This window comes from Vipera ursinii, assembly GCF_947247035.1.
Source record: "Vipera ursinii genome assembly, chromosome: Z".
NCBI lineage: Eukaryota > Metazoa > Chordata > Lepidosauria > Squamata > Viperidae > Vipera > Vipera ursinii.
This window is the reverse complement of record NC_139517.1, coordinates 16,004,671-16,028,431: the sequence shown is the minus strand read 5'-3', so window position 1 is coordinate 16,028,431 and position 23,761 is coordinate 16,004,671. Positions and strand designations below refer to the sequence as shown.

Below are 23,761 nucleotides of genomic sequence, written 5' to 3'. Positions count from 1 at the left end.
CATTCGTTTTTTTACTCAGCGGGAACTACTGAAAACATTTCGATTTAAGAGAAGCTGAGTTGGTTGCTCTATCCCATTTTCCTGTCCCGTCTCTATGGCCAAACCGCGGGGCGCTTGCAACAATCAAAAAGAATTCCACAGTATCGGAAATTCTTTCTAATCCGTTCGGTTTTAATACGATGCGCATGCGCACTACAGCTTAATTTCGCCTTGTTTGGACCGGCGAAAGACGACTGCAGTTCCTCCTCCGCGCACGCGGGATTCTATAGAATCCTCCCCGGCGTCATTCTAACTCCCGCCCCCAACAGTCGTTTCCAACTGCCCTGTTGAACGCTCCAGCGTTCGAAAAGAGGCACTGGCAGCTCTCCCGACCATTCAGGCTTCGAGTTCTCTCAAGCGCTTTCCCCCCCTCCCTCCACGGGCACGTGACGAGATCGAAAAGGCGGGAAAAGCTTCATTCCCTCACTTTCCCCAAGGGGTAAGTGAGGAAAGAGGGGGCTCCCAAGATGTTCTAGGATGATCAGGAAAATGTAAAGCGCTGAGTCCTTCATTTCTGAGTAGGCTTTATCGTGCAGCCCCTTACAATGTTTAATTTGAGCTTCTTAGCTTTCTCCCATCTGCCATTTTCAAGATGTGTTGTCCCTATTCATGTGTAGAGAATAAAGTAGGGATTCCTCCAGGCTGAGGAAAGAAGACTAAATTAAAAAAAAATATGTAGCCATAGTTGAATATTGAAAAACACAAAACAATATAATTACCATGAGGGAGCAACTTATTTTAATATATTTAATGGCATTTTAAGTGGAACCTTCTTAAGGAATCAGAGGCTACAGTTTTCCTTTTCCCTTATTTTATTCTAGCAGCACAAAAACAGTGCCTAGATTAAAATTACCCAGCAAGTTTGACTGAGCAGAGATTAATTTGAGCTTTTAGCTTTCTCCCATCTGCCATATTCATGTGTAGAGAATAAAGTAGGGATTGAGAATTGAAGCCAACTCCAGGCTGAGGAAAGGAGACTAAATTAAAAAATAAGGGACACAGTTTGGGTTCTTTGTTACAATACTTTCTTCAAGGCAAAGAATATATGTAGCCATAGTGAGGAACACAAAACAGTATAATTACCATGAGGGAGCAACTTACTTTAATATATTTAATTGCATTTTAAGTGGATCCTTCTTAAGAAATCAGAGGCTACAGTTTTCCTTTTCCCTTATTTTATTCTAGCAGCACAAAAACAGTACCTAGATTAAAATTGCCCAACAAGTTTGACTGAGCAGAGATTCAGTCCAGATCCTCTGCGCTAACACTGTAGCCATTGCTTTTCAGTGGTTCTCAGGTAGGAAATGAAATCAAAGGAATGGGTTTAGGGCTGCATTTAAACATGGAATTTAAAATAATAGATCAATTTCTTATTTGCTGTACAGAAGTAAATCTGTACAACCAAATAGGTAAGTTATTTCTCTGAAGGGAGTAACTCAAGACATTTGAATAGTAAAACTTTTTTGTATATAATTTTTTCAGACAAAACTAATCAGATTTGAAATATTTACCATGAAATTAGATTCTAAGAACAAAATGAAAAAGCATACTACGTAAATAACACCTTTTGAGCAGTATTTGATTGTGCTCCATCACTGGGGTGCTGACTGATGTTAGCCCTGTTTTCCACTAAGAAATTTAAATATGAGCTGAAAAATGATATTTAACTATGCACTCAAAAAATGCATGAACTCATCATCTAACTGAAGCTCTGAAGCTTATCTTGGAGTGATGGTAACAAAAGTGTAGCTGCCTAAATAAAATTATATTGTAAAACTCATATATCAGAAGTATGGCTATCACTCACTAAATGCTATCTTAAAAGATAATGGAAAATTCTATACAGTGCTTCAAATATTTCATAATCACAATTTTGTTGGCTGCCTTTCACATGCCTAGTAGCCTAAGACTTGTCAGGCTGTGCTAAGGCAGAAACAGCACTCTGAAAAAACAACTCTATATTCTTTTTTTAAATGTTCAGTGTTGGTAGATGCAATCCTAGCAATATTTGTATTATCTTCTTAAAATCCAGATGTTTGTCAGCTTCAATTTACAGCAAGTTTCCAGATTCAACTTTGTTCTAATGATAAAAAGACAACTACAGGATGAGAAAAATGACTTCAGTCTTGCGGGACCTTTCAGACCATGACATGGTGCACTTCTTCATACAACCTCAGTTTGTTGCTAGAACACTAGCAGGGGTGAGACAAAATAACAGTACTTAATCATGGCTTCTATATTTGGGATCACATATAGTCTCTGAAGCAGTTTTAACTTCAGAATTCTTTCATAGTGTTCTACAATTATAATTAGGAATCAAAAAGAGGCTATGACAACATACATTATTAGATTAGGTTGTACTATATAAGCAATAAACACAATGTTTTTATTCTCAAATATAATCCAGTCCTATATATATAATCCAGGTAGATAACCTGTCACCCATTTCTCATCTCATTTCAGAGATATTTCCTTACTAAAACAAGAAACAGAATGGTCAAGGGTAGGCAGAAAAGAAGTGAGAGTGGGAGCAGCTTCTGACTTCCTGCTAGCTTCTTCATTAACTTTCCTTCTAGGAAGCTGACCCGCCTGCCTTCTAGTTTTCCTAGCATTTGGGTCCACATCCCAAATTCTATTATCTGAATAATAATTACATATGTCTTATACTATTTTCACTTAGTGTAATCATTTTGTATACAAATGTGACTACCTCACTTCCGTACTACAGTACTTGTAAAATAAGGTTTGTTATTTTGGTTTTTTAATTAACGATCAAGCTATTAAGTTCAAAGCCACAAATGATGATTTGAATAAGATTAATGTCTGATGAAATATCTTAAATATAGAGAACATTAAAGCGCAAGATGCTAACAAGTTCCTATCAAATCTATGGAGATCTTCAAGGGTTAGCCTTGACATATATACCAAAGGCATGTAAGCTGCATGCAGTCTGTTCTTGCATATGAGTATTGTTCAACATGGGCTCATGTCTCCAATTTCCTGAGTTATTCACAAGCTTTTTATTGAGTTGCTTTGTCTTGAGAAAGAGATGAGATAATTATGTGCCTCTGTGTCCATAGAAAATTCAGATGAATAGCAGCTTGGTGGACTACTTGGAAAATTATTTTCCACCATTGTTTTTCTTCCTTGTTTTAGCTGTGCTGTAGACAGTATGTATATCCTTTAGGGCAGAGGTAACGCTCTGACCCGCACAGATAAAAACGGTTTCCCTGCTCCTTATGTTGGCTGCAGAAGAAGTGAATGATCAGGTTGATTTTTCCTGTCTGTCTCATTGCAGATTCAAAAGAATGTTTGGATTAGTTACAAGAGTTGATTGCAAAAAATGTATTCCATGTAATGCACATAGTATTCAAACATTTGTATTTAACATGTCCATTTCTTTCTCTTGCCTCAGGTGTTCTCTCTGGTAATATTTGCCTCCTTGGTGGCTGAAGGATATCAAAACTTGACAACCTCTTCCCAGCTACATTGTATTTTTAATGATAATGGGGCAGCCTGCTGCTTTGGCATCACAGTTGGTGTACTTTCTTTTCTCCAGTGTCTCCTCTTTTTAGGCTGCGATGTCTATGATACTTGCATTACTAATCACAAGTTCAAGTATGCTATCCTTGTACTGGATGTTACTTTCTCTAGTGAGTAACTTTTTTTGTTATTTTGAAAATAATCATAGTGTTAAATTTCAATATTTAACAATAATTAGCAGATAGCTGATGCCTGAGAACCCCAATATTCTAAATATTTATAAATCTTATCAAAATTGTTTTTGAAAATTGTTTTCATATTTTCTCACTATCCCTCCAGATAACAAGCAATTACAGTCGTGATGTCTCCCAAACACCTCTCCCCCTTGAAATCACAAGTTCTATCAACATAAAAATGTCAACCTTATTTTACAATCCAACTGCTGTTAGATTTGATCTACATTTGACCATGTTGTGATTATACTATTGCTGATCTTCCATGTGAATCTATCCAGCTATTGAAATTTGTTTCAGAGGCCCTTCTTTGGGTTCCTTTATTATTTGTATTGACAATAAGCAGTGATGAAAATGGGCACATTTCTAGGCTTTGTACCTTGTTTCCAGGCAAAATAAGTTCTCTTCCATGCGGATCTTCTATAAAAAAAAATCAAAAAATTTGGGGCCCACTGTAATTATTTTATTGCTGTTTGTTGCCTTTATTGTTTTTAATATGTCTGATAATTATATATAGAGTTCTTTGAGAAGCTAAAGGCTTCTTTTTCTTAATGAGGCAACAGTACAGAGTCAATAATTGTGGAAAGAAGAGATAGAAACTGTTTTGCTCTGCCCGCTTTGCAGTTTTAGGGCACTTTATTTTTTTTATCTTGTTTTCTGCTCTTTTAGCTATTTCAAACTGCTTTCTTTTTCTCCCCCCAAAATGTATGACCTTATGATAGTTTATTTATTGACCTGACTGATGGTGTACACTTTCTTATTAATATTTACAAAGGGTTAACTACATTATTTAGATTATAAGAGCTAGCTCCCTAGAGAAGGCTCTAGTGTTGGGAAAGGTGGAAGGAAAGAGAAGAAGAGGATGACCAGCAGTAAGCTGGATGGACTCAATCATCAGTGGGTGCACTGATGAAACACTTTAAAGACCATATTAGGGTCTGACCACTATGGACATTTTTTTTAATATGGTTGCTAAGAGTCAACAACTTGGATCACCATACAGTTTGCTCATTACTTAATGACCAGTTGCTTAACATTTGAAGTTATGAGGGATTTGAAAACTACTTTTGATCCATCCTTGAAGTTCGGACTGCCACACCCCCTCCTTGTGTCACATTTCAGGTGCTTGGCAACCAGCTCAGAATTAGACCAGTTACAGCATTCCACAAATACATGAGTGCAATTTGCAATGTTTTTTGCGGTTTTCTAGCAGAAAACGGCAAAAAATGCCCATTAGATATGCTTGATTCACTTAATGATTATGTGGGGTTTTTTTTAACAATCACTTGATTTGCTTAACAGACACAGTGACTCACTTAACAACCATTGTAAAACCAGTTGTGAAATTGAGTCAGGTCACATGGTAATTTTCTTAACAACTGCAACAACTTATGACTAGAATTCTGGGCTCAGTTGTGGTTGTAAGTTGAGGACTACCTGTAATCACTTTTTTAAATATGTATACTATATATCTTTCACTATTACACTATCTTTTACACTAAGGAGTTGTTCTGGGGCTGGATAGTGAAAAGCAGTACACTTATTAAATCTGTACCACTAAGTGATATATTATCTTCATTTCTAGAACAGAAAATGTTTCAAAAATAGATTACAGATCCTGATTCAATTCCTTAATAGGAGGATGAGTTGACAGTAGTCCTTTATATAATATCTTTATGAATGAACCCAAACTTTTCATAAAGTATTTTCTTATTTAAAGAATATAGTTCAGCTTCTATCAATCAAATCTTATTTAAATAATTTTGGAATAATTTATTCCAAAATTATTTTAATATGTGCTGGCTTGAAACTGAAACAAAGCTATTGTTGCACAAGTCCAAATTATAAGAGTTAAAGAATCCTCAAATTTCTTACAGTACCAACATAAAAAAATCTAATATCCAATACATTTTAAGTACTGGTGGTCTAGAAGTGTCCTTATACAGGATATGACAAGGAATTTTAAAAAATGAAAATACTGGTGTTTTTTTTTCCAGATACAGCAGTGGGTCTCACAGGGCTTATGCTAACATACAACTTATTTGTTTGTGTCTCATTCTTAGTCGTCTTCTTTCCTCAGTGACATGGACATTCCTGTGGTTTATTGGATTCTGTATCCTAGCCAATCAGTGGAACCGGTCAACTCACTCCTACCTGCTGGGAACTAGTGCTGCACGGGCTAGCATTGCCTTTGCCTTCCTTTCTGTTCCATGCTGGGTGAGTCAGTCAAGTACATCCATTATTATTTCAGAATGAGTCTGCCATGGAAGCAGAGTACATCCCTGCAGAGTATCATTAGCCACAAAGATAATTTCACCTTATTAAAGCCAAATGAACTGCCTTAAGGAAGCATATATCATTAAATCAGATGATAAACACCATAATGGAAGGTGTTTACTTTTCAATGAAATTATTTTTTAAATTGTAAATGTTTGGTTCAGCATGCAAAATATATGTATTTAATCCATTTCTTAAATGTACTGCTATAATGTACATTTCAAAAGAATGTATCTGACTGAGCTAAATCAAACTAAGGCTCCTATGTAACATTTAGATTTGGAGTGGTTGCCAAATAGACAATATATTATAAACCTAATTATCTTATGATTCCGCAGATACCACTGAACTACAATTTTGTAGCAGCCTTCACTAGAATGGCTGATTATTAATAGAGAAGGGAGATGGGAGTTGTAGTTAAGTGACATTTAGAACACCACAGGTTCTGTACCCCTGCACTATTCTCAGATTTTGTCAGAAGCTTACACAAGATACCTCATGTTTGTGTATTGAAATAATATACATTTTCTGTTACTATTTGCTTTCTGCTGTTTCTGTATCTTCCATTGTTTGTTGGCTTTCCTTGTAATTTTGTGTACTACCATACTTAGATGTCCCTGGTGATCTCTGAGCTTCATTGTTTTCTTGCAGATGTTTCATTATCAAACTAGGGAACATTGTCAGTGCTGATAATGAATAGAAACAAACTCAGAGAGCACCAAAGACCCCACAGTTCAACCCTGAGCTACAATATTCTCTTTTATTGGAATCATACCCAGGTCACCTGTTTCCTGCAAAGATTGCTTCCAGGGCATAAATAATTTTGCATTACCATGAAATGGGCCCTTAATTCCTTTAGACTGGTAATTAAAGTTGATGGTTCTTATTGAAGACATCAAACTGACCTACACTAAGCTAATTTTCTGGGATGTTAGTATTTTAAGTATAGAAATACAACAAAGAGGAAAATATGCCTCCTTTCTGTTTCAAAACTTTAAAGTTACAATCTGGTTTCTTTAATTTCTGGGAATGAGAAATCTAGCCCAGGAATGAGTTCTGAAGCAGGTTTATTCCTTCATTTGTTATGGAACTGGGTGACTCACATTTCCCATCAAAAATATAGAATAAATCAGGAGGAGTCTTAATGTACAAGCAATGGTAGTACTCATTTACAAACTTGGCACAGAAGAAAGTCAAGCAATTCAGAACTCAGGCTAGTCCATGAATGATGTTCTTTAACTCAGGCAGACCAAACGGTTAACATACATTTTACATCCAGCAGGGACCATATTGGTAACAACTTACTTGACCTTCTGCCAAGCTCAGAGCATTTTAATTCCCGCTGCTTACTCTGCCAGTTTACTAAGTACATTTTGCAGAAAGTACACCTTTGATCAAAGTCTTAAAGACTGTAGAGAAATTGCAGATTTTTTGTTAGTTTCCCTCAGTTATGAAGAGAGATGATCCCAATTAACAGGAAATTAATGAATTGAGACGGAACTTTGTAGAAGCAATGAGGATCTTTCTTCTGCAAGTTGTGCTTTTCTGAGTACTTTATAATTTTATCACCAATTTAACCAGATGGATTGTTATGCTTTCATAGTTTCCTGGATTCATTAGAGCCCTTTTAAAAGCTTGGTGGTAATAAACTGCTTTCCAAAAGTTGAGTATAAGGGTAGTATAAGGGTCAAGATTGTAAAAAATTTATCCGTGTCTAAAAAAATTACCCCCAAAGAAGATGACCCTGAATTGTAAGATACTCCAAGGAAGAGTACACTGAAATAAACAAGTACAGGAAAAATCCTATCATATATCACACTCAAAAAAGTGGAAGAATTGATACAAAACAGAATTAATACAAATTTAATTAATGGCTGCTGATTATTATTTTTTTTTCTGTTCAATCATGTCTGATTCTCAGAGACTACCTGGACAAGTCCCTGCAGTTTTCTTGTTGCACTTCCCCCCCCCCCAAAAGTGGCTTGCCACTGCTCCCTAGGGCTGAGAGAAAGTGACTGGCCCAAGGTCACTCAGTTGGCTTTGTGCCTAAGCCAGATTAGAACTCAACAGTTTTCTAGTTTCTAGCTTGGTGCCTTAACCACTACACCAAACTGGCTCTTGATTTAAAATTAATTGCCTGCAAAATAAGATACCCAATTTATTTTTAAAATATCAATCATCTGCATCTATCTATCACATTCTACTCCATCTGAGGAGAACTGATAAAAAAGAAGGAACCCTCCCCACCTCATGCTAGAATGAAGGTGGGGAAAGACTAAGGAATAGATGTATGGGGAATGCAAGGAAAGAAAAAGGGGAAAATAAAACTGGAGATGAAGTGACGGGAAGAGATAATTGAAAAAGAAAGGAAAGAGAAAGTTCAAGATTTAGGCATTACTAAAAGCAGGCAAACAATCTCCTCTATTAATTTTTAGGAATATTAATTAATTAGGAATATTTCAAATAGTCACCAGTGCCTTTCAGTAACAATGGTATGAGTCATTGCAGCTTCTGCTCATTTGTTTAATAGTAATATGGAAAAAAACCTTTCCGATTTACAGATAGTTTTTTGGAGAAAAGTATAGTTTTATTGGGTAAATAGAATTAATCCTTTTCCCCAATACCACTACCTCAGCTAAAACTCCCTTAAATCTGTTTAGTTGAATTTATGCATGAATAAGACCACTTTTCTTAGCAAACCATCTAAGAGTCCCTACAGCTTAGCATTTTTCTTCCCAGACCTTACAATTACATTCTCCCACCTTCTCCTGAATTCTTAAGCATTATCTTGCAGCCTTTTAAGACAAAGAATGATATAGTAGTCTCTACTCTACTATGTATCCCAAATATGGATTATTAAAAGCCTCTTTCCTTGATAATACATTGACAGGTCTACCATTCAGCACAATGTAATATTATTTTAAAAATATTGCACTGCCTACAGAATGTATGGATTTCTGACTGATATGGGAAGAATTTTTTTTTTCAAGATGCAGTTCTTGGGACAACACCAAACATACAAATAGTTATTACCACTTTAAGCAAGCAAGATTTAACATATGGTAGATCAAGCATTTCTAGGTCCATATTTGGGTGTGGTGCTGCTTGTCTATTGTACATACACCCTGAATGTCAAACTGTATAGTTTGTGTGTCATTGGCCAGAAAGTATTCAGACCACTTCAGTAGTTCATTCTACCTTCTACTGTGAGAGGGATCTTGGAGTCCTAGTGGACAATCACTTAAATATGAGCCAGCAGTGTACTGCAGCTGCCACAAAAAGGCCAAAACAGTTCTAGGTTGCATCAACAGAGGGATAGAATCAAGATCATGTGAAGTGTTAATACCACTTTACAATGCCTTGGTAAGGCCACACTTGGAATACTGCATCCAGTTTTGGTCACCACGATGTTAAAAAAGATGTTGAGGCTCTAGAAAAAGTGCAGAGAAGAGCAACAAAGATGATTAGGGGACTGGAGGCTAAAACATATAAAGACTGGTTGCTGGAAATGGGTATGTCTAGTTTAATGAAGAGGACTAGGGGTGACATCTCAGGGGTTGCCACAAAGAAGAGGGAGTCAAGCTATTCTCCAAGCACCTGAAGGCAGCACAAAGAACAACGGATGGAAACTAACCAAAGAGAGAAGCAACCTAGAACTAAGGAGAAACTTCCTGACAAAACAATTAATCAGTGGAACAACCTGCCTCCAGAAGTCGTGAATGTTCCAACACTGGAACTTTTTAAGAGATTGGACAACCATTTGTCTGAAATAGTACAGGATTTCCTGCCTGAGCAAGGGGTTGGACTAGAAGATCTCCAAGGTCCCTTCCAACTCTGTTATTCTATAATTCTCAGAGACTCATAATAACTCAGAAACAGAATCATTGTCCAGAAAAGTTACATAATCACTCAGCTGGTACATTTCTGTAGCTCTCTTAAAACGTAAACCTTTTCAGGAGTCTTTTTCACCAGATTTGGGTCATTGAGATTCTTTTCCCCAAAGTTTGCTAATTTCATCACAAGAATCTCAGTATAAATTGGTTGGAATTGAAAAAATATATTAATACCTATTTTTTAATATTCAATTAAGGGCAAACCCTGTTTCAGCCCAGATATCTGATCAAGTCCACTTAAATATTAATAGGAACCATATTCCCAGTTCCTAATGCACTAATTTGGTTGGACTGAGCAAGGGCCTATTTTGAACCATCAGCTGAACATGTGCAAGATTTAAGAGCAGTCCAGAATGGTGTATGTTCTACCTATATGATAAAAAGGAATGGAATATCCACCAAGTGTTCATTTGGGAATTCAGTGATTTATCATAGTAGTTGTTAATGTTAATGTTTCTTTAAAGTTTTATTAGTTTTTAAAGTTTTTATTAGTTTTCCAATTTAACACACAAATATTTAGAAAGCATTGTGGTGACTGGGTAATCAATAGTTCAATAAAAAATGTACATATCTCAGGTTACATTATCAAAAATTGCTTCTCTATTTCCCTTAACATTTAATATAACATACCTAAACTAGTAAATTTCTAACCATAACAAGCTCAGTTAAAGCATTTATCAATTTATTCTTACTTATACATATCCATGTCCTCTTTTTAAATTTTACCTAATTCTTAGTTTTTAGTTACAGTATTCCAGTTTAGCCTTTAACATCCATAACATCCTTAACCCAAATTTCCTTTATTTCACTACAAAAGAGTTATAATATCTAGAGTACACATAATACGTACATGAATATATTCTGATTTTGTTTCATAAACATTTTCTATTTCTCAACCTAGTACATTACACATTACTAGTATAGTAACCTTTAGGGTCTCTCTAGTAGATCATTTTTAAACCTAACTCTACCTTTCTTTTTCTGCCAACCAGGTTTCCGTACCAAAGCCTTTAAGTTATCAGATAAGTCTCCCTTGATTCTGGTACATGTTACTTGAAAGAAAGGGGACCAACTAATCATCAATTTTCCAAGAATTTTTTTTCTGGTTTAGGTAAAAAGTCATATCCAATTTTATAGATATTATTTGGTTGTCTAGGTTTTGAATAGTCTGTCCTTGTTGATCTTTAGCATCCTCTGTTTGGGTATTATTTTCTTCCGTTTCTGTTACTTTTTGGGTTGTATATTCTTTAGTTACAATCAAGATTTGGTTGTTAAAGTTTTCAATATGTTGTTGTTCCTTAAGGTCCTCTGTCTTAGTGTTGATTTCTTCTGCTTTTATTGTTTTCTGAGTTGTAAGTTCTTTAGTTGGAATCTGGGTTTCAGTTTGTAGTTTCAAGCTAGCGCCTTTATCTTTCAGCCTGGAATTAATTATTTCAGTAGCTTCAAGGATTTTTCAAGTATAAGCTTATAGTCAATCGAAGTTTGTAGCTGGTCCCCCTCCATTTCTAGAATAATTGTAGCTAGTGCTTTAGTGGAGGCTAATTTTTTAGACAAAAGATATTGAATGTTCACCTCCACAGTTCTTAGAAGCCAATTTCACCTCCTAGCTGTTACAGCTTTTTATCTTTAGATAGTACCAAGGAGAGATCTAAGTTGTAAACAAATCTTGTTTGCCAGGGATATTCACTTGCTGTACCAAGCTTGGCCACAAGATGTCCTCAATAGTATTTAAAATCCTTTTCAAAAAAGGGCTAGGCTTTTATCCAATTTAGGTTCTTTGTCTTTTTTTATCAAGTAAATAAAATAAGTTCCTGTGAAAGTAGGAACTTTTGAGGTTGCCAAATATAAGAAGGATGTAAGTCCAATTATTTAGTTAAATTTTTCAGGGTTTTATTACCCCTAGTAATCAAACGGCACTATTTTAGAGGGTGGGGGAAAAATGTTTCCTTCCCTCTCTCCTCACAGGGTGATGCAGTTTCAAAAAGCTTTTTACAGGAAAAAAATACTTGGGATAAAGAGAAGGGAGATCTCACCGAGTTCCTCCACGGTGCTTTCAAATGCTTAGCTGTAAGTTTGGCCTTGGCTGGAAACGGCGTTAGTGATGGGTCATGGGAGTGGTCGATCTTTTCTCCATCGGTCTGAAGAGCTGCTCCGGATCAAATGGAAGGGCTACTGCCCTTCTGCGATCAATCGGAAGGTCCTCTTCCCCGCTCGTTGCCCCTCCAAGGTGACTTTTGACCCCTTTCAGGGGTCCCCCAGCGAGAGAAAACCAGACAGCGGGAGGAGCAATCACCAGTGCCGCGATCCAGAACCGGAAGCCAGGAATATATATTTTTTTCTTAAGGACTCCAGTTAGTTTTACTGCTCTGCAAGATACAGTTGTAAAGAGCACTCGTAATTTTAGTGGTTCCAAATAATTAGTGGCCAAGGAAAATTTGATCTGAAATCTATCTATAACAGGACCGTGCTTCCTATCTACAGTATTACAAAGGACCTCCTTGGGCTTTAGTTTTTCACTGAAATCCAGCATGACTGTGACCACATACAGTACATGACTCTTGAGAATATAAGCATATAGTCATTGATACTATTTTGATACGTAGACTTCATAACAGAGTATATGAACTAGAGACTTTTATCGTATAATGTAGGGGGGGGGAAAGGTTGGGCTCAATCCAGACTAAAGTCAAAGATGTTCTTGCTTTCCTCAAAGGATCAGGTCCTCCAATTTAAAGCGATAGATGCTATTGCATTTTCCCCTCTCTAATCCTCTACTAGCCTAGCTGCTTAATCTTAAAGCTAATATTTTTTGAGACACAGTACCCTGCTAAAAATCCCAATTGTTGATGGGAATTTGTCCTGGAATTTACAAAAATCTGCAAATATTCAATCAATATTTTGATACTATTTTAAATTCTATGGCTTCACTTTACTCAGTTTCTCCGAATGTTTGCTGGTTCAGGAAGCACACATATTTAGTAGGGGAAAACGATTGCCTGTATTTGATATTTATGGTATCTTAAAACCATATTTGGATATTTGTGGCTTGTAGATATTTGTATTTGTAGTTTTATCCAAATATTGTCCTGCATTGCAAGTGGGAAGAATAGTTAATTTGTAGATATTCTGTTCACTGCAGAAAACATACATATCACATTAAGGACCCAATACTTGTTTTCTCAGTTTTCTCCTAAAAATCCTATTCCAAAAAGTTTTCTCTTTTTTAATTCGTTATTTGAAGGTGATTAAACTCAGTATATTTCACTTATTTCTGTTGGAAACAAAGTGGTTGTTGCAAAACAGCTGAAAGAATATATTACGTATCAAGCTAAATACATCATCATTCCATAAACCTTCTTTACATTATTTTAGAAAGGCTAATATTTTATGCATTATTATACCATATTTAGTAATATTACCCTACATCACCCAAGACAAGATCAAATTTCTTATCATAATAGAAGACTACAGATATCTGACTTGACACCGCTTCTCTTCCATAGGGATACCTAGCCTATCTGGCAGTGAAAAACCTGTGGGCTGAGCCACCTGTGCCGTATAAGCGGACACTGGATGAAGGATCTGTTGCTCTAACCACCCTTTCTACACCCACCAACACCTCTCTTCCCAATAATATGGGGTTCCCTGAAAATGTGGGTGCAGCTTCCTACCCATCCACTCCTGTACCCCATCGACTAACCTTAATGAATACCGATGACTAGGCAGTTATTTGTCCCTGTAGCAAATAAACATTTTACTAAAAAAAAAAACAAAATGTCTGAAGTTGATTTTACTGAAGCAAAGCAAAAATAAAGATGGAGGGAAAAGCAATTTGTACTGCACAATATAACAAGTGGTCATTGTATGTAATAATAATACACAAAAGCCTGAATGTTTATCTAGATCACGGGGCGGCAACCCGCGGCTCCAGAGCCGCACGCGGCTCTGTGAGCCATCTCCTGCGGCTCCTAGCCGCCCGGTGCACGCGCACCTCTTCAAACGGGCAGTGGTGCGCGCGCATCTCTCCAAATGGAGAGTGGCACCGCCCGTTTGTAGAGGTGCGCGTGCACCTCTCCGAACGACCGTAGGTGCACGCGCACCTCCCCAAACCTTTGGAGAGGTGCGCGCGCACCTCCGCGCGAATGGGCAGTGGCGTCGCTGTTTGAGAAAGCTGCCGCAGCACGTTTGCAGGCTGCCGAAAGCGGCAGCTTTGCAGACGGGCCGCGGCAGCTTTCCCAAGAAGCGGCGCCGCTGCCCGTTCGCGCGGAGGTACGCGCGCACCTCTCCAAAGGTTTGGGGAGGTGCGCGCGCACCTACGGTCGTTCGGAGAGGTGCGCACGCACCTCTCGGAATGGGCAGCAGCGCCGCTGCCCGTTCGCGCGGAGGTACGCGCGCACCTCTCCAAAGGTTTGGGGAGGTGCACGCGCACCTATGGTCTTTCGGAGAGGTGCGCGCGCACCTTGGAATGGGCAGCGGCGCCGCTCTTTGAGAAAGCTGCCGCGGCATGTTTGCAGGCTGCCAAAAGCAGCAGCTTTGTAGATGGGCCGTCGCGCAACCGGGAACCGGTTCCATCACACATAAAAAAAAGGCAACTGCGCGCGTCCACGCATGCGCAAGAAAAACCGTTTTGCGCGTGCGCAGCTTTTTTGTGCATGCGCATGCATGGACGCACGCACACGGCTCCCACTTTTTTTATGTGTGATGGAACCGGTTCCGTGGCTCTTTTCCTTTTTCAGGTTGCCGACCCCTGATCTAGATCCTTCTGTCTTTCTTGGGACGGCATACATACTGATTTGTTTATCCCTTAAAGCCAAATTAAGGCTCATGTATTGGGACCTGTGTCTTAAAATGCTAAAAGTTCATCATGCAGGAGGAAAAAATAATGTATGTGGAGTTGACAGGGTATTGTGCTGTATTTTCAGGAATGGATATAGCACTGTGCAGGTATTATACTTAAAAACATGTTTTAAGACAAAAGCAAGCATGTAGGAAGAGACTAATATTTTCTATTCTCTATTCGGTGGTTCATCTATAAGCAATTGGTAATCTAGTAGAGGCAAATTGCGAAGCTGGTATGAAGAATTCTATATATTAAGCCTTTATCCTACCAGACTGATTCAGATGCTCTATATTGTTTATTTGGGTTATATGACTCCTACAGTGTAAGATTGTGTAGAAAAAAAAATCAGTATGAACACAGTGGATTCATCCCAGATGGTCAGGTGAAGCTGCCATAACCATCGTGGCAATTTTATAGTTTATGTGATCACAGAAGCGGCTACTAGCTGTTGCAGGCAGTATCTGTGTAGCACAAAGTACAAATTTTTGCAAGGAGTTCCATGGAAAATGTACCATAAATGATAAAGTCAGCTACCCTATCCTAATAATGATACAGTATCGAGTTGTATTTTTAGGTAATCAGTTTTATACAGGAAGCAACTGTGGGATCATGGTAATTCACAATGACCAAAACCAGACAACTTACCAATTGCTGCTGAATCTTAAAATAAGCTCCAAATCGTTTTCTAATGGCTAATCAATTCAAAACAAATTTCAAATTTCGCTTTATAAATTAAGAAAACCAGCTATGGAACCATAGTAGAGAATTACTTCAACAGATAGTAATTTAGTATGGCTATTTAGAAATGGTTCCTTCCTACACTGAATTCAATGAGATTTATTTCTAAGCAATTGTATAAAATTGCATGTTGTGTGTGCAATCTTGCCTTCATAGTTCCAAAGCAAATATTCCAAAGATTTTGCTTTTGAGTAAGCATACATGTACTTTAAATCAAGGTGTAATACAAATTGGAAGTCTAGATTGGCTGAAACATGGCTTCAATTAGTTTCACTGATTGTTCAGGTTCATTGCATTAAAAATGTTCTTGTTAAATGAAAACATACAAATTTGTTATCAACTCAGAGATGATGTAGTATCAAGCAGCAGCAGTTATGTGGCATTTATAGAAAACATGTTCTAATACAAGCATTTAATATAGGCCCCAGGAGAATAAGTCACCGCTTTAAGAGAGATCAGAAAAAGCAGGAAAAAAAAGTTAATATGGGATAATGAAGACACACAAACACAAAAAGAAGAATTTATTTTTATTTAAATTCCCATCCTTCCCACAAAGGCACTAATTAATAAGGGGAAAAGTTTTTCGGTTTTATTTATAGTGGATGAAGATTTAACCATCAAATAATACAAAAATGAAGAGAAAGTAAGTGACAAATATTTAAAGGAGAAGGTATTTTCTTGCCACTAATGTTTCAAAAAGTGAGATCCAAGGAAACCCAGACTTAAAAGAAAAAAAAACAATTTGTAAGCATTCCTGTCTATCTGGATAGCTTTGTAGCACCAGGCCTTCATGAACAGAAAAGCTTGCATTTCATATTAGCGTTTATCAACATAGCACCCAAACTAAGAGGATACAGATAACAGACTTTTTAAAAAGGTATTTCCTACTTGTGCTGATTCATCAAAAAATAATACTCAAGCATTATAGACACAGAATGATCAAAATGGGTTAAAAAAACCCAACAATCTACAATCTACATATTAACCAGGAGTAGTCATTGTTAGCTTGGGATTCAAGCTGTGCTTCACTTCACCCCCAACTATAGCAGTCTGTTTTGTAGAAGGACCGTCCATTGTTTTGTCTCGAACCACGCTCAGATCAAAGTTCAGGGTGGAAGTTGAGATCAACAGGACACTAATATTTTAAAAGAAATCTCAATCTGCGTGTCTAATTTTCTGTGAAGCTTTCCCTTCATTCTCCTTGGCCAAAGTATTTAGTTGCTGTCTTGATCTTAACTTATGCAGGCAAACTCAACTTCTTGCCTTTTAGAACTGCAAGAGGAAATAGAAATAAGAGGTAAGAACTTATGAGGCGTGTACTTCGTTAAACTTTAGGCAACGTACCAAATAATACAGTGCCATTGCTTCTAGAGAGAGAAAAATGTATTTTAACTATATTTTAATTAAACCATTAACCAAGAACAGTCAATATACATAGTACACCATAACATTTGTGCTCTTATTTCATATGCTGATAGCAATGCTTTATTTTTATCCATCTATCCGTGCATCAAATTTAGATACTGGCCATCTCACCCTCAGAGTGACTCTGGGGTGTACAGATAAAAGCATAAAAACCACATAAAGTTATATCAGTAAAGGGAGGATTTTTTTTGGGTGGGGGGATGTTAGTCATCCTATCAAAATAGCACTATGAGCACATGATATATGTGCATTAGCAGTACTGCCCAAAACAGCCTTTTGAGGACTGAGCAATTTTACTGGGCATACTAACATAACTCTTATGGGAATCAAAAAAATGAAAAAGGATGTAGGGCAAGAAGTTATGGCAGAATAGAAATATTACATACTGTTACTTCCACTGTGTCTATTTCAATAACAATCCCAATTGTCTGCCTAGCAAAAGCAATACAGGCACTCTTCAACTTACAACGGCAATCGGGAGCAGGACTGCTGTCATTAAGCAAGGATGTATACAGTACAACCCGGTAGTTCAGTTGCTGTTGTTAAGTGAATGCCCTGGGAATTAGGTGAAGCAATTTCCTGGTGGCTTCCCACAATGTACTCAGTGGGGAAGCTGGTAAGAAGTTAAAAGCCCCAGGCATGGCTGGGTGGAAGAGCGAGTGAGGGGATGTGAGGGACAAGGTGTCAAGTGCTTGAATTTCCAGCTCCAAAGGCTTCTGAAGCCCCTCTACTCTGGGCATGAAAATCCTCTGTGGCTGAAAACTGGATTTCAGCACAGTGTTTTCAGCCAGCATCCAGAGGCTGGAGGCTGAATGAAAAAGTTCCATGCCGAAAGCCAACGAGGAATCTGGAGAAATAACTCTGTGCCAAAGGAGAGCCCTCTCAACTTGGGGTGGATGGGTTGGAAAACACCCTGTGCCAAACCTCTGCTTGGATTTCAGCATAAAGCTTTTTCAGCCAGCCCCCAGAGATGACAGAAAAATCTCTAAGCAGGCGGCAATGGCTTGCAACCTTCCCTTCTGGTTTTCCTATCGACATTCTGGGGAAGCCAGCAGGAAAGATTGCAAATGGTATTGCATGCTTGCAGGACACTTGGCAGCTGGTCGTAATGGCAAACAGGATGCCAAGCGCCCAGATCACAATCACATGACCACAGGGGTACTGCAACAGCATAACTTCAAGGACCTGTTGTAACTCCCTTCATTCAGCATCATTGTAACTCTGAACAGTCACTGAACAAACGCTCGTAAATTGAGGACTACTAACAAGTGGAAAATACAAGTTGCAGAAATCCAGAATATTTTTTAAAATCAAGTAACAAGAACTGGGTATACTTAGCAACTATGCAATGTCAATATCTGTTGAAGAGGGACAGGAAAAAGGGTGGGGAGCTAGACTGAAATGGGATTTCTGGAGGAGACATCTCTAGCTGTGTGGCAAACTAAAACTTTTTCTTATGGTTGCTTTTAAGTCTCTTTATATTTTGTAATTATACTTTAGTGGTGAATGTATGCCTATGTGCATTTACAGAGGTCTCCAAACTTGCCAACATTAAGAGTTGTGCTAAGCACATTAATTTGTGCTTTAGATTTAAGCCGCCCTGAGTCTTCGGAGAAGGGCGGGATATAAATGGGGGGGAAAAAAGAGTTGTGGACTTCAACTCCCAGAATTCCTCAGCCAACCATGGAGATCTTTATGAATGAACATAGATTGAATAAAATCTTAGACTTTTTTTTAAAAAAAAACACATTTCGTTAAGGATTTTAGTACTCAACGAACAGTTCTAATAATTTTGATGCCACAAGTAAAAATAGAAAGAAAGCAATGCCTATTTGTCAAGCAATTGCCCTTTAACAGAATACCTAATTTGATTTCTGGTTGGCTAGTCCAACAGATTTTATGTTATTCAATCCTACAGAAATAGCATTTTAGTGCTCACTGTTTGGAATATGTGAGCACTATTTTTCTGCAACTTCTTTTTGATCCTAGGAAAAAAAGGTGATGAAACTGCTAATTAATTTGTCAACTTACAATTAGTAAAGAGCTATTAGTTAATACACCTCCCAGCATCAAAAAGGACTGAGTTTAATTGAAGAGTGCCCTCTAGTGAACTTCCAGCTTAGCAGTAACATTTAGTCAACACATATTGAGACATGCGGTTGAAATGTCGATTCCCAAATAAGTTTAAAATCCCAAGCACCTTGCTCAAGGCCAGAGATTTATTTATTTGTTAAATACATTGATATGGCTGCCCAACTCAAACCTGGTGACTACAGGTGGCAGAGCACTTCTCTATCTCATACTAATGGGATTTCAGTCAGCAGATCTAGTTTCCACTTGTTCTTGTTGCAAAATACCTTTTGTAATGTAGAGGTAGAAGAAATCGCAGTAGAGTATCGTTTGCACCAAACCAGCCACAATGGCAATGAGGTCGAAGAAGCCCTCAAACTGGTAGCGCCAAATCCAGTTGAACAGGTAGAGGGCACGGTAGACTCCCAAAGCGAAGAGGTAATGACTTGTGATGGTCTCTGCCTCACCTGTTTTACTGACCATGAAGAGTTGTGGCAAAATAGCCACTGACTCCAGGTAGATGGAGAAGGTCCAGAGAATCTGGAAGAATCCAGAAGAAAAATAGTTTTATATTTTCCGATTACAGCTCATTATATTCACAAATTTGCATTGCCATCATTCAGAACTGAACATTTGTGTGGTCCACCATTGCCCTGCCAGATTCAGGACAGATTTGTGTCATAGACTTAGGATATGTCTGCTCCAACTCACTTTTTGATACTTTTGTCTGTGAAAGACTGCAAAGCCTAGTGCAGGGGTAGGCGACCTTGGCTCTTTTATGACTCATGGACTTCAACTCCCAGAATTCCTGAGCCAGCAAGGAATTTCTGGGAGTTGAAGTCCACGAGTCATAAAAGAGCCAAGGTTGCCTACCACTGGCCGAGTGCAACATGTATCTCTTTGCAAACTGTCCTCAATAAACTCTTTTACTGGGTGTTTTAGGAATTCCATGAATCTCATCCTTTAAATGAATCCATGATCGTTAAGTGAATTGTTTGCTATTGGGCATTTTCTCCCCAAACTGGAACTAAACGCTGGTTTGGGACAGAAACTTCATATGGCTGAACCCAGACTGAATCACTCATGCTTGAGCTGCACTGAATACAGTGAGTCAAGTTGCTCAAGATCTGGCAAGTTACAACTACAGTATATGTCTGGATTCAAGTACTCTCTTGACATTTCTGTTGCTCCAACAGACGTTTGTTGGTTTGTTGTTTCTTCTGGAAAGAACAGTTCTGGTTTAAACAACTGCAGGTATATCACAATTCTATTCCAGTACCATTTAGTCAACACACGAGCATATAGGAATAGCTGAATACATGTGGCACCGCTTTGGAAAGCAAAATTAGTTCAACCTTGTAATCGTAAAAAGAACCAGCTATAAAATAGCAGGACAAGCAGGGACTAGGATATTAAAGATGGCCATTTGCCAATTAAATGAGTAATTTTAGCAATAGGACTCAAACACATCATATAGCTTGCAAGTTAGGTATCTGAGGCTTAGGCTTGTTTATACTAGCACACATTTCATTACCTCTAGGGGTGTGAAATCATGATTTACTAGGAATGCTAACACTGCTGTCGGAATAACCAGGAATTCCACTCTGAAGGTATCATGGTTGCCATCATAGGTGGCTTTGAATTTGCTATAGATCATCCATACCGTAGCATAGGAACAGGCAACATACACCACCTGCAGGAGATAACATCGATCAAGAACTGTCACTGAGATTAAATATTGTTTCATCTCTCAGATATTTAGTGTAATCAATCCCAAAACCCTGAACCTTTCAATGCCTTTCCTTTGGGGATCTTTCTGAAAGATTAGGGTTCCTTCTTGTAAACCGGATCCCTTCTTTAAATTCCCTCATTTATATGAAGTATGAGGAACTTGAAACCTAGATATTGCTGAACTACAGTTCCCAAGCAACTTGCCAATGATAGGTGCCCAAATTTTCAAGTTCAGCATTATCTGGATGGTCACCAGTTCCCACAACTGTTCTAATGACAACTTTAACCAATCCCTCCCCCAATATCATTAAGCTGTTTCTGTCTCTAATAGGTACGCTGAGAATTGGGACACCGATCTCAGGAATCAACTTAACATATTCTACCACTGTTTTTCAAGGTCAGAGGTGTCAACCAACATACTGGTTTTATCCTTTAACTGATATAATAATACACTACCTGCTTACATTTTGTTTATCCAGGATTACTCGCAGGGCAAAGAATTTAAGACTAAAAACTAACATTGCTAACAATTGTCTAACATTTATTCTCTGCCCACGCAGCACTTGATATCCACGTCAAAATCTTCTTCCTCAACTTAATTCTTTGTACTGTACAAATGCTGCTAACATGACAAGCTCTGTTACAAATAAATGAAGACTTCCTACTTACCAAGTGGGACGTTTCACTAAATTAGGAGGATATACTTTTGGATTCTTTTGCATAAACCACCATTATAAAAGACTATTTGCCTTATCTCATCCCCTTTTATAGCTGATAGTGGTGCCACATTACTGAAGCAAAATGTGCATACAGAAAGAAGTACAAGACAACAGAAACTTGTAACTATTTTATTTTCTGTGGCACCGAGCCTATTATCCTTCTAACTAGTCACAATAACACACTATGTAGTCCAACATCACTCCTGTACCTTCATGGAGCTGTTATACAACGAGATGTAGTTTGTAAATAGATCTAGGTACCGAGTAGTGAAGACAATGGCAAAGAGAGCTTGGCTCTTCCCAGAGATCCCTGCAAGAAAAGCACAAGGCACCATAACTCATGATCAGATGAGAAAATAACCATTTTTGACTTTTTTTTAAAAAAAAGGGCAGAAAGCCATTAACTTGATCAGTGGCTCCCAACCTTTTCTGTACCCCGCACTGCTACAACGCTTCCGATATATTCTCGCACCCCTTACAAAAGTTGGAAATAACGGCAATGAATTATGCATATAACACTATAATTTTGAAAACCCTGATCTTGATCCTTAGGAAAAACAGAGAGGATCCTTTAAAACTCTTCGGGATTCATCATCCAGTGTCACATCTCCTTAACACAAAGAAAGTTCATAGCATTCAAACATTCAGAAGACTCAGAAGAGGCCTGGAGCTGGCACAGTAAGAGGTAGCCCAGGATGAGAAGGCATCATTAGCAAGGGCAGTGGTCTTTCCAAGATCTACTCATGCTTTTTCTTCAAGTCTAAGCAAATCTACACCCTCTTTTTCTATAGGGCCAAAGGGGTTGTAAGAAGGAAGAGATCAGCCAGTTTTATCCAATCCCACCTCAAAGTAGTTTCCATTTCATTATTCATTGCTTTTAACAAATTACAGTTTAAAAAAAAACAAGAACAATTATCAACTTTTCTGCATGAATGCTTCCTTTCTCCCTACCCTTTTCCCCCCCCAAATCCGGATGGCCATTCTCTTTTTCAAAGCAATTCTTTCTCTAAAAGCAATAAATAAAAGAGGCTTTAAATACAGAACACGGGTTTCAAATATTAACCCACAAATACTGCGTCTTTCTAAAAAAAAAAGTGTCATACCAGATACATATATTAAGGGTCACAAAAACCCAGTTGAGTTCCAGAAATATAAATCTGTAGAAATAAATGTTTCTTTAAAAAAAAAAGGATAGACAGACAGACAAGAGTCCAACTTGTGTGACTTTGGAAGGTTTACTTTGAAGTAACCTGTCCTATAGCCTGGAAGTTTAAACTCTCATAGTATACCCAGAGAGGAAGGATTGAAAGAAGGAAGAGAGGATTAGAGCAATTGGGTAAAATTGCACGTGTGGATCAGCCCCCAAGTTGGTTGAGGCTCAGATCCATGCGCTTACCGGTAGTTCCATAACAATCACTTTCAGGCCAGAAATAAAAGCCACCCAGAGCCATAGGGAAAGGATCACTTGATCTCCCCCTTTCCTCTCCCTCCCCCGTTTTCCTTACCAGCGCAGGATCTGGTCTTCCAGATCTTCAGCAGCAAGATGATTATAGCCAACAGATGCGAGATGTCTCCCAGGAAGCGGAACAGATTCATGGCGTTCCGGATGGGCTGCCCGCAGAAAGCTTCGCTTACTTTCTCAGGGGGGAAATCTGCCGAAAGAGGAGCTCGTTCGGGGGGTGGGGAAGAGGAGATCCTCACACACACACACACAAAAAAAAAACAACAACCGAGGGGGCGATAAAGGAGAAACGGCTTTATTGTCTCCCACTGGCCGGATTATCAAAAGGTGGGGAGGGGCATAAGGATGACTGGGAACGAAGGCCACAAAAGGGGCGGGGAGAAAGGCTGGCCACACCCACAGGTGGGCTGGGATAATCCAGCGGGTGGGCGGGGCAGCGGGAGAGGAGAAGGCTGGCGGGAGGGCCGCTTGCTGTAGTTCGCCGGCGGGAGCTCCCTCCGTACGGGAAGCCGGAAGGGGGCGGAGCGTCTTCCTGAGGAGTCCGTTTTCCGAGGAATCTTTTTTTTTTTTAAAAAAAGAAGCAATTCATATTTCTGTAGAACAGCCAGGCCGCGGGAAAACGGCCGGGGCGACCCGCGTGACTGCCTCAGGGCGAGACAACCTTGGCTCTTTTATGATCGTGGACTTCAACTCCCAGAATTCCTGAGCCAGCATAGCTGGCTCAGGAATTCTGGGAGTTGAAGTCCACAAGTCATAGAGCCAAGGTTGCCTAGCCCTGCCCTGCCCTGCCCGTCCTTCAACACCCACCAGAAAAGGCGCCTGTGAGGGGAAGCAAAGGATGGGAGAGCCTT

At 38.7% G+C, this 23,761-nt stretch overlaps 2 protein-coding genes across 2 annotated transcripts; one reads left to right on the top strand and one right to left on the bottom strand.

The window, feature by feature from the left end:
- Positions 1–427: 427 nt before the first annotated feature.
- On the top strand, positions 428–13,774 carry SYNGR4 (synaptogyrin 4). The gene is made up of 5 exons (XM_083376224.1): positions 428–478; positions 2,072–2,240; positions 3,455–3,692; positions 5,836–5,972; positions 13,429–13,774. The coding sequence occupies exons 2-5, from the start codon at positions 2,145–2,147 to the stop codon at positions 13,645–13,647; spliced, it is 690 nt and encodes a 229-aa protein (XP_083232350.1). The 5' UTR covers positions 428–478; positions 2,072–2,144; the 3' UTR covers positions 13,648–13,774.
- A 2,271-nt stretch (positions 13,775–16,045) lies between these two features.
- KDELR1 (KDEL endoplasmic reticulum protein retention receptor 1) lies at positions 16,046–23,256 on the bottom strand. The gene is made up of 5 exons (XM_083376094.1): positions 22,954–23,256; positions 21,658–21,758; positions 20,533–20,691; positions 19,286–19,538; positions 16,046–16,775 (listed from the first exon to the last, which is right to left on the bottom strand). Exons 1-5 carry the CDS (start codon positions 23,042–23,044, stop codon positions 16,741–16,743), a joined length of 639 nt encoding a protein of 212 aa, XP_083232220.1. The 5' UTR covers positions 23,045–23,256; the 3' UTR covers positions 16,046–16,740.
- Between the last annotated feature and the right edge of the window lie 505 nt (positions 23,257–23,761).